Here is a 16,106-nt window from a genome sequence, read left to right on the forward strand (position 1 = left end):
GTTTATATGGAGATTCTGGCTCAGTTCGCTCCTACTCCCACTTTCCTCCTCTCCTCCCATGCTGTCCTGGCCAGAGCTGCGCAGGTACGTCCGGGAGGGGCCAGAATGCCACCTCTGCTCAGGCAGGAGGGAGCCGGCATGCACCAGCTGCCCGTGCACGCCGCAGCCCAGCATGGGGACGGCAGTCGGGCACGGCGTCGAGGAGGAGGAGGCACGCTCTGCGAGGGCACACTACTTGCTGGGGTCCATGTCTGCCAGCATTCCCGGTGTGCAGCCCTTGCTGGTCACAAGACCTTGGCGTGGTGGCAAAAGGGAGCAGTGAAAGGAGGCTCTGGGGACTGGTAAAGACGAGTTAGTCAGTTTTTACTGTGTTTATAATAGGAGCATTGGTCTGCAATAGACTTCCTAAGTCACTGTTTGTAATATGTTGGCTATCAACTGCACAAACCTTTCCATATCTATTTTCAGCTGCACGTTAAACTGAAAATGGCTTTTGCACCCTTAATCCCATTGAAAAGCTGTCCCACAGTCTCACTCTGCTGAGAATAAAGGACCTACTTTTATCTTCCAGCCTAAACTTATGTTATGTATGCCTATCCACTCTGGAACTAACATTGTCCTTTACCTAAAATAGCATTTCTCACTCCTCAGTGTTTACAGTTTTTATGCATTTCTAGACATTTCTGGGAATGTTTGTGAATGGTCTGGGAACATTTCTGGGAATCCTGGCTGCTCTGAGCGAATTTATGGGCTTATAAAAACAAAGGGGGAATAGACGCAATAGGAAAGCTGGGCAAGCAGGGGAGCCAAAGACTTTTTTTTTCCACTTTTCCCAGCCTCAGTCCCTGCTGCTACTTCCCTCAGGAGTAACAGACATTACCTAATAACAGTGCCTGTTCCTGCGTACATGTGAGCAGGGGGGGCTCGGGTGGCTTTACTGTGTATTTGACAAAGGATGATGACTAGCTGTTGTACAGCTTTGTGGTATGCTGTGCATTTCTAAATGCAATGATCTATTGAGATTTGGAGACCTTGGGTATGTGCTCTGTCTGGTTGCTGGCTCCTATTCAGGCCCATGATGCCGTATTTTCGCTGCTGCTGTTACCTATGCTGGCAACATGAAGCTACCACACGGTTGCATGTGGTACCCTCATATTCATCACTTAGCTGTCCAGACATTCTCACTTATAATTAGAATATATATTCTTTCAATTCTTTCTTTTTTCCGTTCTTTTTCTCTGCCAGCCATTCTACCAAATTCAATCCCATGAGTTCTTAAGTGAAAGGTATGTTTTGTGCACTTAAAAACAAACCAAAAGAAACCTACACAATAATGTGACCTTCAGACGGGTTCCCCACATTTACGGTAAATCTACTGGTAAAACAGAGTGTAAACCTTACATATGAAGTCATCTTCTGTGGACAAAACTGAATATTGAGTACTAAGTACTGCTTCTTATTCCCAGAAGTGTATTGCCTTGGTATAAGGTTGTCATCATCTAGTCTCTGAAAGCCCAGTCACACCCCTGTGGGGAAAAATCCTTGTCAGAGATGATGGCTAGGCCAATGAAAATGGTATCAGTGGACTTGGCTCTGCACACAGTACAGCAGGTCACTTCATCCTGTTACCCAGCTAAGTTAATTGACTAAGATTTTAGGTCAACACAGGTTGCTTATCTTGGCATGTGCTATAATCCTGCAGATTATCCTACTTTAACATTTACATGGACAGTGGTGCTCTCTTAATAAAGAGGTTTTTCTCAGCTTCTAGCAAATCCTTTTGATCTCTGCAGGGGTCATGCAAAGTATCATGGGTTCCAGAGATTGTCTCCAATTAAGTTTTTGTTATTAAGAAAACAGAAGTGGCCTTCTAGTGCAGTATGCCCACTGGGAGTGCCGGAGAGTGAGGTGTGACTAATGCTGCCTTTAAACATCTTCTATTTAGAATTTGACAGCGAGTAAAACCAATGCAATGAGATATTTGGATTAGTAACTAAAGCACACAGCCTAACCAAATGCTGACTTTCTCAAAGTTTGGTTCAAGGCAGTGATAAGGTCCAGCTATGGAAGGTGGATTTCTATTCACAGCTTTATCTCCGGAAGGTTTGGGGAGACCTGAAGATGAGTGATTTCTGAGGGTTTTGACTCAGAGTGTCTATGAGTATGAATAACGAATACATTACTTATTTAAAAGGCACACAGAGACAACACAAAAGACAGCACATAAATGGCCAAACCCCGATTAACTCCCAAATTAAAGTCATCAAAGCTCAAATCACTGAAGAAGAGAGATGAGTACCATGAGCCAACATTTCCACAGACTTAATTTGTTTACCCCTTCTGATACTCCTTCTCAAGAGCAGTCCGTAGTATTCAGTGAAGGAGGAAGAGAAACAGACAGAGGAGGGAAATTCACAAATGCTTCTCTGGAGAAATACCAGGCGGGAGCCTAACCCAAGGATATTTGTGTGATATTAGAGGGAAAACAGTCCCTGCCACCAGATTACTCTAGTCACCCATCCAATAGTTCTTTTTAAAGATGCTAAGAATTGGTTGCAAGAGGCCCTTTCTTTTACACGAATGGCCAGACAGGAGCAGAACAGAGGACACCAACATCTCCCGTGGGGCACTGCCCCGGGCTGGCTCACCCCCTGGCATCGCACCCTATTGAGGAGCACGGGCCCGAGCCGGGGCCGTACCCAGCGCTTCGTGGGACCACAGCCCCCGGCCAGCACCGCCTGGGCCTCAGCCAGGCCCCAGGAGCCGTCACGGACCGTCCCCCATGCTCCGTGGTGGTAGACCTCCACATGGCCCCCGCGCTTGGCCCTGCCCTTCGTCAGCCGCAGCGGCACTCCGGCGGGCGGGAAGAGAGCGGGGCCGGCGCTTTGATTTTCCTCAGGAAATTCATGCAAGCGTTGCCTTGGGGCTTGGTTCATAAGATCGCTGTCGTCGCGTATGGAAGATATAGATACAAAGTTGCATCAGATTTTGATATATATTTGTTGGAAATAATAATGATAGATAGTACTATCTTTGTTTCGTTAGTTACTAATGAAAAAAGATGACATGAATAATTAACAACATAGGGAAGACAAAATTTCATTATGTCGGATTACCATGAAGGAAGATAACAGGATTAAACTGGAAAACAGTATGCTTTAACACATGCTAAATGAAACTGCCAGAAGAAGGAGTTATAAATGTATGTCGCGCCAGAGAGTCCTGTCGTGAGTTACGTGCTATGGAGAAAGCAGCCGGGAAAAACCAAGGATTTACCTGGTTCTGTAAGAGCAAAACTGAGGAGCAAATGGAGTAGGACTACTGGGTGGAAGCCGGGATACTCTTTCACTGTCCAGCTTCAGAAAGTAAATTTTTGTCAGTGGAATAAATGCGATGGTACTGACACCCAGTGTACCCGTGGCAGCAGACGCTACGGAAAGAAAAGACAAATAATAATCCACACCCCTCAATGTCAGTTGCATCTCACTTTAGCTTTATGCAATACTGTAAAGGCAATTATGAGAGAGAGAAAATGAGCAGTAAAAATCAGTGAGGCTAGCTACAGCAATTCGTTAGTAAAGCTTTCTTCCCTGCACGAGTCCTCATTAGCTTGGGTATAAGAGGGAAAAAGTGCATGTAACAGAGATTGGCAGATCTTTTTTGTCCGTACACTGATTTTTTTCACAGCATAGGCTTGGACATGTAAGGCTATGCAAACACATCTGCAAAGTTACAGGATTCATTTTTCACGGCTCTGATAGTACGTGGTAATAAGTAGCACCTATCCTTTAAGTGATCTAGAAGGAACTTTTCCTTCCTGTAATCTTTTCCTATAGATATTTTAGTCACAAGTCATATATAAATCATTGCAGCTCTTCAGCTGACATAAAGAAAGCAGAAAGTACCTGGCAGATAAAGAACATAATTGCTTGTATTTTTATTTGTGAGTAATATGGGCCATGAGATATAGGGTTGAATTTCTTGATTCTTGTGACAGCAACATGTGTAACTATTGACAGTGTCTAGGCCCCTATCATCCTTTACAGTAGCAAAAACCTTGCAAAATTAACAGGGAAATACAAAGGCTCCCGAATGGAAATTCATGGTAACGCACTTTCATTTTCTATTGTGACTGTTACAGCGGGTGCCTGGGATGCTCAAGTCACTAAACTGCTGTACAGCTGATGTATGGGGCTTGCACGCTCGATTGTACAATTGTTCCTCTGGGCATACATCTGAGGCATGGGCAAACTCAACGTGTCTCCTGGCCTCACCAATGCAGGCAAGTACCGCAGAGGAGCAGTTTTCATCTGATATGTTTTCAGACTGATAGTTTTACTATAATTCATGTGTGGCATGTAGCATAAATGACATGCAACTGAAGATACCTGTGCAAACAACACTGGCATCTTCATGGCGGATGCATTTACGTGTGCTGCAGTCTCTGTGAAAACACTGCTGGAGACTGCGTTCCTGCCCTTCACACTGGACATCATCCAAGAGAATATTCCCAGAGCTTTTCCCAAAAGAGGCATTCCCTGGCGATGAAGTGGCACATCCACACCCACGCTGGCTGCACACAACTTGTGCATCATTTATGCCCGAGGAGTCATCGTAGGCTGTTCCCCAGTTTCCTTGGTAATAGATTTCATCACAGCCCTCACAGTTATTCCTTCCATTCACCAGTCTCACTGACATGTCTGTGAAAAAGAGGATATCTGACTGAATAGTGGCACAGTGGGCAACTAATGCAGTCTGTGTCTTTGCACAGAAAAAAGAGGAGTGAGCAGTGAACATGTCATGCAATGGAAAATCTTTATTACTCATTTATAGTATCTTATAATCACGTCATTTAATGCATGATATAAAGCCTGTGCCTTAGGTGCGTATGGAAAGCATCACTGACCATCCTAAATCCATGTATTGGAGTGAATTGTGCTTATTTTATATTCATGACAATGTTTCTAGATAGATATGATTGTAATTAGGTTTAATTTCAGTTTATTTGAATGGCTGATCGTTTCCAAGAATGCAGAGAGAATTAACGCACAAGACTACTACATTGCCCACAGAATGCACAGAAGAGAGAATACTGGCAGAATGACTTATCATTAGACACAGTATGTAAATATATTTTCTAAAGGCTGTTTTGACTTGAGAAAATACCACCATTGGCTAACGTAAAGGGCGTATAAAGGTAGCAGTTTGAGTTTGGGCTGGAGTCTCTGGAGGATCCCTCAGTCCCAGGGCTAAATTGTTGTGGGCTCCACGGCTAAGCCTAGCAGTCTGTGACGAATGGGAATGGAGCCCTTCTTCCCTTATCAGGTCCAGGAACCAGAGGAACGGAGAGGAGGGAGAAAACCCGAAACACCACTTCTCGGAGGAGCTGCACTCTCCAGGAGATGAGACTGTTTGGCATGTAAAATGAACTAAGTAGCTTTCTGCACTGGAGGAGACTTAGCGTCCCTTTTTTTCACCCCAGAATCAACAAATATCCTGCGTCAATCAAGTTAACAAAGTGTATCTCAGAGTTTTCTTACCAGGTACATCAATGCTAGTAGAGTCTATAAAGAGAAAAGAATAGAAACAGTTTATGTTTTGTTATTTGAAGTAAAGGTCAAAAACCTGAGTTACAATATACTCAGCCTTGGAAATCTTAGGTAATCCGCAGGGGAAATCACTGATACTTTGAGTTCATTACAGATAAAATTCATTGGAAAAGAGGTTTTCTTCATAACTCCTCCTCACTGCAGAACTCAGTTCTCACAGCGACTGGGCGTCTGTGAGGTGAAGGTGCCTGCTAAGATATCTTGTAGGCGCCTCAAAAATTCACAAGCCTTAAAGATAACGTACATCTTCCTCCTTCTCCTTATTCTGCAGAGCCTGTAAGAATGACCAAAGAGAACAGCAGTGGGTTGAGCTGGCGAACAGGTATGACATTCATGTTTGAGAAGTCTCTAATAGCCCACCAGAAGTGAAACAAAAAAAAAAAATTCTGCATGATCGAGTCAATTCCTAGTGATATTTCAGCTATACTTCAAACTGCAGCTTATGGAAAATTCTTGAAATGAAGAAAATAGAGCAGAAAGTACCTGAACAGATAACACTGGCATCTTCATTGTGGCCACAATTATGTCTTGACCATCCGCTGTGGGAGCATTGCCATACGTAAGTCTCATTCCCTCTGCACTGCACATCATCTAGGAAAATGACTCCAGAGCCTTCCCCAAAATGGGCCGCGCCTGGTGCTGAGGTGGGCTGCCCACACCCAAGCTGTCTGCAAATGACCTGAGCATCGCTGATATCCCAGAGATCATCACAGACCGTTCCCCAGTGTCCTTTGTAATAAATTTCAACACGTCCCTCACATCTATTGCCTCCATTCTTCAGCCGCAGTGATATTTCTAGCAAAGACAGAGCAATTGCAACTCTCACTTAAGGAGAAAACTGAACGTAGCCCGGATTCTAACGTTGCACTTGTGCCAGAAGAAGGTCTGTGTTACAAAATGGACATGACTCAAGAAAAAGATATTCTGCAGAACAAGGCCATTCATGCAGCCTGCCTACTGTATTTGGAGCAGGCAAACAGCTCTCTGCTGCTATGTGGTACTTATACCACAGCTAAACAGTGAGCTACAGAGACTGGATTTTGTGTAAGAACCACATAAGCGGTCATTTGCTCTTTGCAGTTTCGATGAATCTTTGGAGTAGCAAAAAACTTTGAAGACTCACAAGAAAACCTGCATCCCCTGCGAATGACTCCTAGGGAAACTAAGCAGGCATGTGTGTGTGACACTTTGAACATCTGTTGTGATTAATTTGTGAAAGTATGTCCAAGATTTTCATCTCTTTGCAATGTGGTTTGCTGAGTGGTGAGGTATGCTGAGAGTACCTGATCTCCAGGTCAGTGATAAGTTATTAATTATACACCTTACACTCTTTTTCAAGGTGATTTCCCAAAATTTGAGACCTCCATAATCACCCGCATCTTTAGAAAAACTATAGCTTGGAAGTTGTCCATCTGCCTTGAATAAACATTATCTTTTTCCCTAAGATTTTGCATCAACAAAAGCAAAATGTGCTTTTCAGTAACTCAGTTCTTAAAATGATCAGTTAAAAAAAGGAAAAGACTTACCAGGTGTTCTTACTCCCCTAGAAGCTGTGGATTAGAAAGAAATACAAACAACTTAACCTTAGAAGCTTCAGTTATGTTTCAGAATAAATAATTAGTTTCCAGTAGCAGAACAAATACTGTAACAGAAATCTGTGGTAGCTGGTGGTAATTGGTGAGAACTTTATACCTCAGCTTGCTCTCTGCGAGTCATTAGGATCCTATGTCTTAGATTACCTAATTTGTTCTAAAACTAGGTTAATTTTTTATAATCTGTCTTTACCTACGTTATTCAAGATAAACAGTTTAACTTGTGTTGAAATGCCAGAGCAAGAGTTTATTCCTTAGGAATGACTTCTAAGTCAAAAAACCCCACATAAGTTCAAAATAACGTTCTGGTGAGACTGCTTTGGGTGGGTACAGCTGAAACACATGCTTAGAAACCTAGATATCTGTGCTATATTTGGTGGTATCCCACCAATGTGGGAGTGTCCACTAATAGCATCTTCTGAGTATGCAGGACCAGAAGGCTTGCAGCCTTTCCTGGGGTGCATCACCACCTCTCGCTCACAGTGACCACCTCTGAAGGACTGCCTAGGACAACAGAAACAGTTGGGCTCTTGACTCACTTCTGCCTTCCTGTGCTCCTCTTATGTTGCAGCCTTACAGCTGGGCTACTCTCAGGCTGATGGTTAGATTTGCAATTTATACAATTTACAATTTTACATAAATAAATCCACTCCAAACGTACCTGAGCAAAGCACACTGGCATCTTCTCTGTGCCCACAGTTATGTACTGACCATCCACTGTGAGAGCATTCCCACAGGTAGGATTCATTTCCAAGGCACTGCACATCATCCAGGAAAATGCTCCCTGATCCTGGAGAGAAATGTGCGTTTCCCAGGGCAGAGAGAGCTTTTCCACATCCCAGCTGTTGGCACACAACCTGTGCATCATTTATGTCCCAGGAATCATCACAGACTGTTCCCCAGCTTCCTTGGTAATAGACTTCAACACGACCTTCACACCTGGTCCTGCCATTTATCAGTCTCATTGATACTTCTTGGAAAGAGAGGAGAGAAAGGCATAAGCCTTTGTAGGCTGCCAAACCGAAGAATTAAAATTCTGGATTAATTCTTGAATTGATTCAGTATATGACACTGACTATTGTATTCTCTCCTGGTGCTTAATATGACTCTCCAGGAAAAAATGAGGAGAGTAATGTCATTAGTGCCAGCATATCTAGTGTCATCATGCAGCAATTTGCAATCACTGTGGTTCACTGTTTGAACCAAAGCTCTTTTGCTTGGGCTCAGCAGATGTTCACATTTACTTAAATCAGTTTTTTATTCCCAGTTTAATTCTGGTCATGAGGTTAATAAGAATGAAAGGAATGATGCATATTATATAACTGCTAGTGGGCATTTATCTATTGATATATTAGCAATGAAATATTAAATTTAGTAGAAGCAGGATCAAGATTTTACTTGTAGAGACAGGTGTGATGAAGAGATGAAGTTAATCACGTCTAAGCCACAAAATAAGGACTATGATTTTCTCGTGGCTAAATAATCTTTTCTCCTTATGTCTTAATATCACTTAAGGACCTTTGAGTTTTATTAGAATGTAGAAAAAGTCCATCCTAGATATTTTGTGTTTGAGGTAACTCTATCCAGTAGATAAAATCATTAATTTACTAATTAATGTAGTGCCTTTTTTTAAGACTTTGGACTTTTAGGAACCTGGTCCGGTGGAGATGTTTCACACATAAAAGGTCCCATCATTTCAGTACTCTGCCCAAACATATATACATTTCAATTGCAATTGTTAAGCATCCTTAAAAATCAAGAATATGTGATTAGCTTCGTGAAAACTATTTACATAACGACTTTCATTGTGGTCAAAATATACTACATTTTAAGAAGCCCTTCTCATGCATAAACTATTAAAGAAACTAAATAAGATGTAATGTGGTAGTCATTTGAACAAGAAGTTTGTTTATGTTTTAGGTAAACTTCTTTCAAGACAGAAATTATTGAATAAATATGAAATTGAAATTACCAGGTATTTCAGTTCCTGTAGAAGCTGTGAAAGGAGAAAATAGACAAAATACACATTTATTAACATAATACTTCACCCTTCTTTGCAAAATCTGTTTTCATTTCAGAAAGCATTCAACAAGACGGTAATTAAACTCTTTGTAATATGTGTCCTGAATAGGGTAAAAATGGTGAGACATGAGTTTAAGAACTGACTTTCCTTGCTAGCAACTTGAAAATCGGTGGAGAACAGGAGGAGACTGCAACGTCTTTTGTTATCTAACAGATATTGGAAAAATTGTCAGGGTTGAACTGGAGTCCAAGCATAGTACTTCCTTCTTGAAAGGGACCAGACAGAGTCGTGGTTTCTTTTTTTTGTTGCGTCCTGCCCCTGTACTGCCAAAGAATTGTGACTCTAAACCTTTGGATTTGGTCCCTGATCATCTCACTCAAATAAACAATCTATAAAAATTCAATAGAAGCTTTGTCAAGGTAAGGCATGAGTGATTAGGACCTTAAACTCACAAAAAGTCTCTTATGTGAAAGTTTGTTAGTTCTGTAAGGGCAGAATGTGCCTCAGGATTGCTTTTTGACTCTCCTCTCTAGTCTGGCAGTAAGCAGACAAAATTGGTTAAAAATGACTGCTAGATTACAGATAGGTAAAAGCAGTATGATTTTAGCATTAAAAATGTGGATGAACTTTGAATGACACTGTTTAAAATTCTCAAAAATCTCTCTGAAGAATAGCTGGCTGCAGGTTTGAAATGACAAATGTCGATCACACTGAAAATAAAATCAGGGAAATTCTCTGTGTAGCAAAGAGCCTTGTTACTGACAACAATTCTAATTCAGGGGAGCAATTTTCAATTTGGTAAAATTGAATATTAAACAAAGTATTTCTTATTGTGACACTTCTTGATTAAGCAAAGAGATCAGAGTGTACCTGAGCAAACGACGCTGGCATCTCGCCGGCTGTCACAGCTCTGTCTATACCACCCCCTGTGAGAACATTCCCACAGGTAGTTCTCATTCCCTCTGCACTGCACATCATCCATGACAATATTTCTTGGGCTGTGAGTAAAGGTGACATTTCCTGAAGATGATACAGCATGTCCACAAGCCAGCTGACAACAGACAACTTCTGCATCATTTATATCCCAGGAATCATCACAAACAGTTCCCCAGACTCCTTTGTAAAATACTTCAACACGCCCTTCACATTGGTTCCATCCATTCACCAACCTCACTGACATTACTTTGAAAGAGAGAAGAGGATTTCACTGAACCTGGGCATTTCACAGAAAGACAGAATCAGAGACTCATGTGGGTTGGAAGGGACCTGCAGAGGTCTCTGGTCCAGCCCCCTGCTCCTAGCCAGTCCAATCAGAGAAGGTTACTCAGGCCTCATCCAGGGGAGTTTTGAATATCTCCAAGGATGGAGATACCACAGCCTCTCTGGGTCCCTGTTCCAGAGTCTGACCATTTCATGATAATTTTTTTTCCCTTATTTCAAGGTGGAATTTCCCAAGTGCCAGCTTGTGCCTGTTGCCTCTTGTCCATTTGCTGGCACTCCTGAGAAGAGCCTCGCTCTATCTTCTCTGCACCCTCCCAGTAGGTGACTGTAGTCAGCAGTAAGACCTCCCTTTCACCTTCTCTTCTTCAGGCTGAAGAAGCCCAGGTCCCTCAGCCTCTCTCTGTACCTCTAGTGCTCCAGCCCTCCAACCATCTTGATGACCCTTCTCTGGGCTCACTTCAGTATGTCCGTATTTCTCCGGTACTGGGAAGCCTAAGTAAAGTGTGGCCTCACCAGGGCTGAGTGGAGGGGAAGGATCATCTTCCTCGACCTGTTGGCAAAGCTCTGCCTAATGCAGCCCAGGATACCATTGATCTTCTTTGCCGCAAAGGCCCGTTGCTGGCTCATGTTCAGCTGCTTGTCCACCAGGCTCCCCAGGCCCTTCTCCGCAGAGGTGCAGTCTACCCTGCTGGCTCTGAGCCTGTACTTTTACGCTATCCTTCATAATCTTACCTGATACTTACAGTCAAAGAGATTATTTTGCTGACAATGAATGAAGGTGGTACAAAGCAGGTCATTTCAGCAAAGCATTGCTCATTTCCCTAGTTAGGCATGAACATGCATTTCCTATCTGCTTAGAAGCTGCTGTTTTTCAGAGTCTGCAGGGCAAGGCCATGCTCCCAAAGCACATACCTACCTTATCTGAAGCCAATAATATTCCTGAATAATTCAAGCTCTGCAGCATAGGGTCCACAGCAGTACTGCTGGGAGTGAACTTTACGAGTGAACATTCATGTGACTTTGTATATACAAAGCCAAGCCTCATTTATTCAGACTTAACATTTAGGTGGATGTAATTTGGAAGAGTTCTTGGTTTTATTTGCTGTTAAACACTAATAGAATACAAAGTCAGGCATATATTTGGTATGTGGACTACGCTGGTATATAATTTTAAACGGAAGTCACATCCACCGGGAAGAGAGCAATGTCTGGCCTTTTCAATTAAAATCTGTCAGTGAACTTAACTATGCAAATATATTTTAAACATAAAACTGTTCATATTAAAAGTAATGTTACAAATATAAGAGATTTACCAGACTCTTCAGATCTTGTAGAAGCTGTGAATGAAAAAAAAGTTCACTTTTAGGTAGCATTCTCAGTCACTGCAGAAACAATTACATCTATTGATGAAAGTTCATATTGCACATCATGCTGAAAATGTTATTGAAACGGTAGCAAGCAGAATAAAGCCACCTTGTTTCAGGACTATTACATAGGTCTACAACAGAAGTCAGATCAGTTCTGAAATATATCAACTTATGACTCAAGGGGAAAATATGAATTTTCTAAGTGTTAGCGATAAAAAAATATGCTATAAACGAGATAGTTTAATCATTAGAAAAAAACCCCCAAATCCTCAAAATAAAAACAAGGGATATGGTTTGCTAAGGTCTGAGTACTACGGGGAAAGTGTTACTGAAAGATGGAAATATACTGAGAAACTGAAAGAGCAATGAGGCCAATGTTTCCCTTCTGATGATTTCTTGTTGGCTTTTAGAAGACTTAGGTTAATGAAGAAACTCAGGTATCCTGCAGTGAAAAGAGAAACGTTAAAGGTCTAAAATATCCTCTCAAGTGCATCAGTGACTCCCATTTCAAGACCATAGGTGCATCACGAGGTATAAATTCAGGGTATTAATTTTCTTGCAGCCCTGTTAACATACACAGTTGGAGCAGAACAGCAGGTTATACTAGTCCTATTAACTAGAAAAGGAAGAGGACAGATGCTTATGCAGAGATTTCAGTTTATCAATGTCCAAACAGGCTGTTTCTCCCCGCGATTGCACAGGACATTATTTATTTTGCCTCTAGCGCAATGACACTTTTGTGTTAAAATTTCCAAAGACAGGCTGTGCCAGGCGATGCAAAGATAATTCGGACCTGCCCTCTGCATCTGCGCTGGCATTTCTCCCAAGGGATGACTCAATTTACTGACTTACCAGCTAGGTTAAGCCTTCCCAAGCAGACAAGGAGCCTCCCCACCTCAGGGACAGCAGGAAATATCAGGTGATATACGAAAGTGGTTGACTAAATGGTTTTACTTCAGCACCCAGTAATTCTCTTGGACTGCCACGTGCTCAGGAGCAGCGAGCGTTTCCCAGGGAGGAGGCGGTGCAGGTGCTTAGGGAGCTGCTCTCCCGCTGAGGCTGCGGGGAGCAGGACTCCCCTGCGCCGCCGGCAGTGCCCTGCCTTGGCAGTGCTCCACCACCAACGTGGAATGTGACATGAGATATAGGGTGAACAGAGGTTTAGCATGCGAGGAACAAAGCAGAAGGCTTTTGCAAGGTGGTTTGTATGCTGGCATTTAGCTTGAGGTCTAGCCTGCATAGCAGGACTGCTAGCTAAAACACACCTGAGCAAATGGCGCTGGCATCTTCCACGTGCACGCAGTTATGCACAGACCACCCTCTGCTGGGGCACTCCCAGAGGTGAGCCTCGTTCCCTTTGCAGTGCACATCGTCAAGCAGGATATTTCCTGAGCCTTGGCTAAAATTGGCATTTCCAGGGGCGGAAACAGCCCTGCCGCAGCCCAACTGGCTGCAGACGACCTGGGCGTCCGTCAGGTCCCAGGAGTCGTCGCAGACGGTTCCCCAGCTGCCCTGGTAGTAGACTTCGACGCGGCCCTCGCACCGGTTCTGGCCGTTCACCAGTCTCAGGGACAACTCTTTGGAAGGCAAAAAAAGAGAACGATTTTCATCGGGGCACACCCATATCATCAGGCTTGCAGGTGACTGTTGCAAATCCAAGGCACGAATAAGAACTTCCCAAAGACAGATGACATTAACCATGCTTTAGTTTTGCTCTGGACCTGATAATCAAATTGAAGGCAGGAGATTGGGCTAAAATGCTTGCTATCTTTTTTTTTTTTTTGGATTCAAAATTGTGGTATTAAACTCACATGAATTCAGTAAAAACTTGGAAATACAGCATACTCCTAACAATAGGTTAGGATTCATGTATGGTATTGTTAAAAATCTCATAGCAAAGCATATTCTGAAAGTCTGAGCTATATTAACTAAAATTGTATATGGGGGAAGAGGTTGACAAATAGATTTACTAATGCTCCTCTTCATAAGTTGTTCATTGCTATTAAACAACTATATTAGGCAAAATTACTTGATCAGTAAAGTAAAAAATATATAAAGTGAAATTACCAGGAATTTCAGACATCATGGAAGCTGAAAAAAAGAGAGAACAGAGTGAGAAATATCACATTTTTAATGACTTACACTAAACAAAATGAGAAAAAACATTCAAAAAACATTCTTAGTTTACCTGCGCTGCTAGAAAAACAGCCCTCAGTACACTGGAATTTTGTTTTTATTAGCTTTTTTTTGAATGTATAGTAGTATATATGTTGAACATAAAAAAAAAAGTCTCATGAAAGATTTTCCTACATTTCATAAAGAAATTTTTAGTTTTTTTTTTCAGTGACACTTACGAACAATCAATTGAATTCATCCTTTAGCTAGAAAGCAATGCGAATGGCAAGGTGACTAATCCTCTGAATGGCATTATACTCTACAGAAAAAGTCCATGTAAATGTCCTACTTCTTAGAATTTCTTTAGTTAAAGATTTTAAACAGGAAGGCTAACGTGTGGTTTACAGAAAGAAGTATTTGCTGAAACATAGGGGAACAGTTCTGGGACGTCCTGCCAAGCTTGACAGCAACTTTGGTAGTTTAATGCCCTTCTGCGGAGCACCAGAACCTCAGCCTGGCACAGCTTTATAGCCTGCTGCTGCTCGCTGACCCTCGTGACTGGGCAGTTACCCGTGCAGATGACACCGGCGTCCTCCTGATGCAGACAGTCGTTGACGGCCCAGCCGTTGTGGGAGCACTGCCAGAGGGAGGCTTCGTTCCCGCGGCACTGCACCTCGTCCAGGAGGATTTCCCCCGTGCCGTGGCCGAAATGAGCTTCCCCCGGCGCTGCGGCGGCTCTGCCACATCCGAGCTGGCCGCACACCACGTCGGCGTCGGCCGTGTCCCAGGAGTCATCGCAGATGGTCCCCCAGGCTCCGTCGTGATGCACTTCAACGCGGCCCTGACACCTGTTCTGCCCGTTCACCAGCCGCAGCAGCAGTTCTGTGGAAGGAAAAAGCAAATGGTATCAATGGCTAGAGGGGCTGCTGGGTTTTCGTTGACACCTGCAGCTCAGGCCACCCCAGGAATTGCTTTCCAACAGCTTTCTGATGAGCGTATCATGAAGGAAAGTGTGCTCTAACTTGTCCTGCTCACCACACTTGAGCTCCAGTGTTTACAGGCCCGGCTTTAAAGACTTTTCATCTTCCAAGAGTGAGCGACTTGCGCACCTGTATGGCAAGTCCATGGATTTAGCATTGCCTTGATACAAAACCAACATCATCTGGGGAATCCAGCATGCCGAGTTGTGCTTTTCCTGGCAGTGACGGACAACACAAGGAAGCTGGTGCTCAGAATAGCATAGCAGGCCACTGCTGTCAGCATTTGGGCTATGGGGGGGAAACTGAGTGCCTGGGGCCCCTTGGTGATGCCTTTTGCCCTGGCAAAGGAGAGCCTCTCGGTGGAGACCACTGGGCTACCCCTTGGTGCTGGAGCGCGCCCAGACCTGCATCACTCGTGGCCTGAGCCCGCTGCACGCCCACAGCTCCCTGCGAACGTGTGATGCTTTAAATGCTAGTCTGCTGCTGAGATCCTAGACCCGGCAGGCTGGAGGTAAGCGCCAAGGAAACCAAACGCCGAGGGCACCTGCGGGAGAGGGGCAGGGGTTGTGCAGGACCCAAAGAGGGCACGGCGGTGGCGGGGGGAGCAAGCACGAGAGCGGAGCGGGGCCGCGCAGCCCTGTGGAGGCCTGCTTAAATTCTGCCTATCTGTGATCCAACTCAAAATCAAATCTCTGCAATCAAACCACATTTCGCCGTTATTATTTGCAGTCCCAGTGCCACATAACACTGAGCACTTCCCTTGTGCAGCGTCATTCATGTAGCAGCGTCATTCATACATGCGTACATATATATATATATATTTATATATTAAGAAATCTACAGGTCTCCTACTGATTTTCTCCTTCAGTAATAAAATTTACCAAATCTAAACTGTTATGGAAGACATTGAAGAAAAAAAAGAACTATTTTTCCAGGCACATTTGGATCTCTACGATCCAGCTTAGTAAAAAAGAGCTCCATGCATAGTAGTCACAGAAAAAAATGTGTAGGAGATGCTCTTACAGCTTAGAAGAGGTGTCTTGCCCTTCTTTTGAAATATTCTATGAAACATTAGAAAATTAAATCAGTCACACTGAGAATCCAGAACAAAAGGAGCCACGCTCAGTTTTTAACAGGGTTCTGGAGCAGCCTGGAGTGAGAACATAGCAAAGCTGCAAAATAACACTGTTCTTACCTGC

At 43.4% G+C, this 16,106-nt stretch overlaps 1 protein-coding gene across 1 annotated transcript in view; it reads right to left on the bottom strand.

The window, feature by feature from the left end:
* The window catches only part of DMBT1 (deleted in malignant brain tumors 1), a 76,780-nt gene that overhangs the window by 38,082 nt on the left and 22,592 nt on the right, over positions 1-16,106 (bottom strand). The window contains 8 exon segments of the mRNA XM_068951155.1: positions 3,277-3,430; positions 4,569-4,761; positions 5,541-5,564; positions 5,854-5,883; positions 6,093-6,148; positions 10,095-10,393; positions 13,056-13,387; positions 14,478-14,800. Coding sequence (XP_068807256.1) covers positions 3,277-3,430; positions 4,569-4,761; positions 5,541-5,564; positions 5,854-5,883; positions 6,093-6,148; positions 10,095-10,393; positions 13,056-13,387; positions 14,478-14,800 — 1,411 coding nt within the window.

The sequence above is a fragment of the Struthio camelus genome, chromosome 7 (assembly GCF_040807025.1).
Source record: "Struthio camelus isolate bStrCam1 chromosome 7, bStrCam1.hap1, whole genome shotgun sequence".
NCBI classification, from domain to species: Eukaryota; Metazoa; Chordata; class Aves; order Struthioniformes; family Struthionidae; genus Struthio; species Struthio camelus.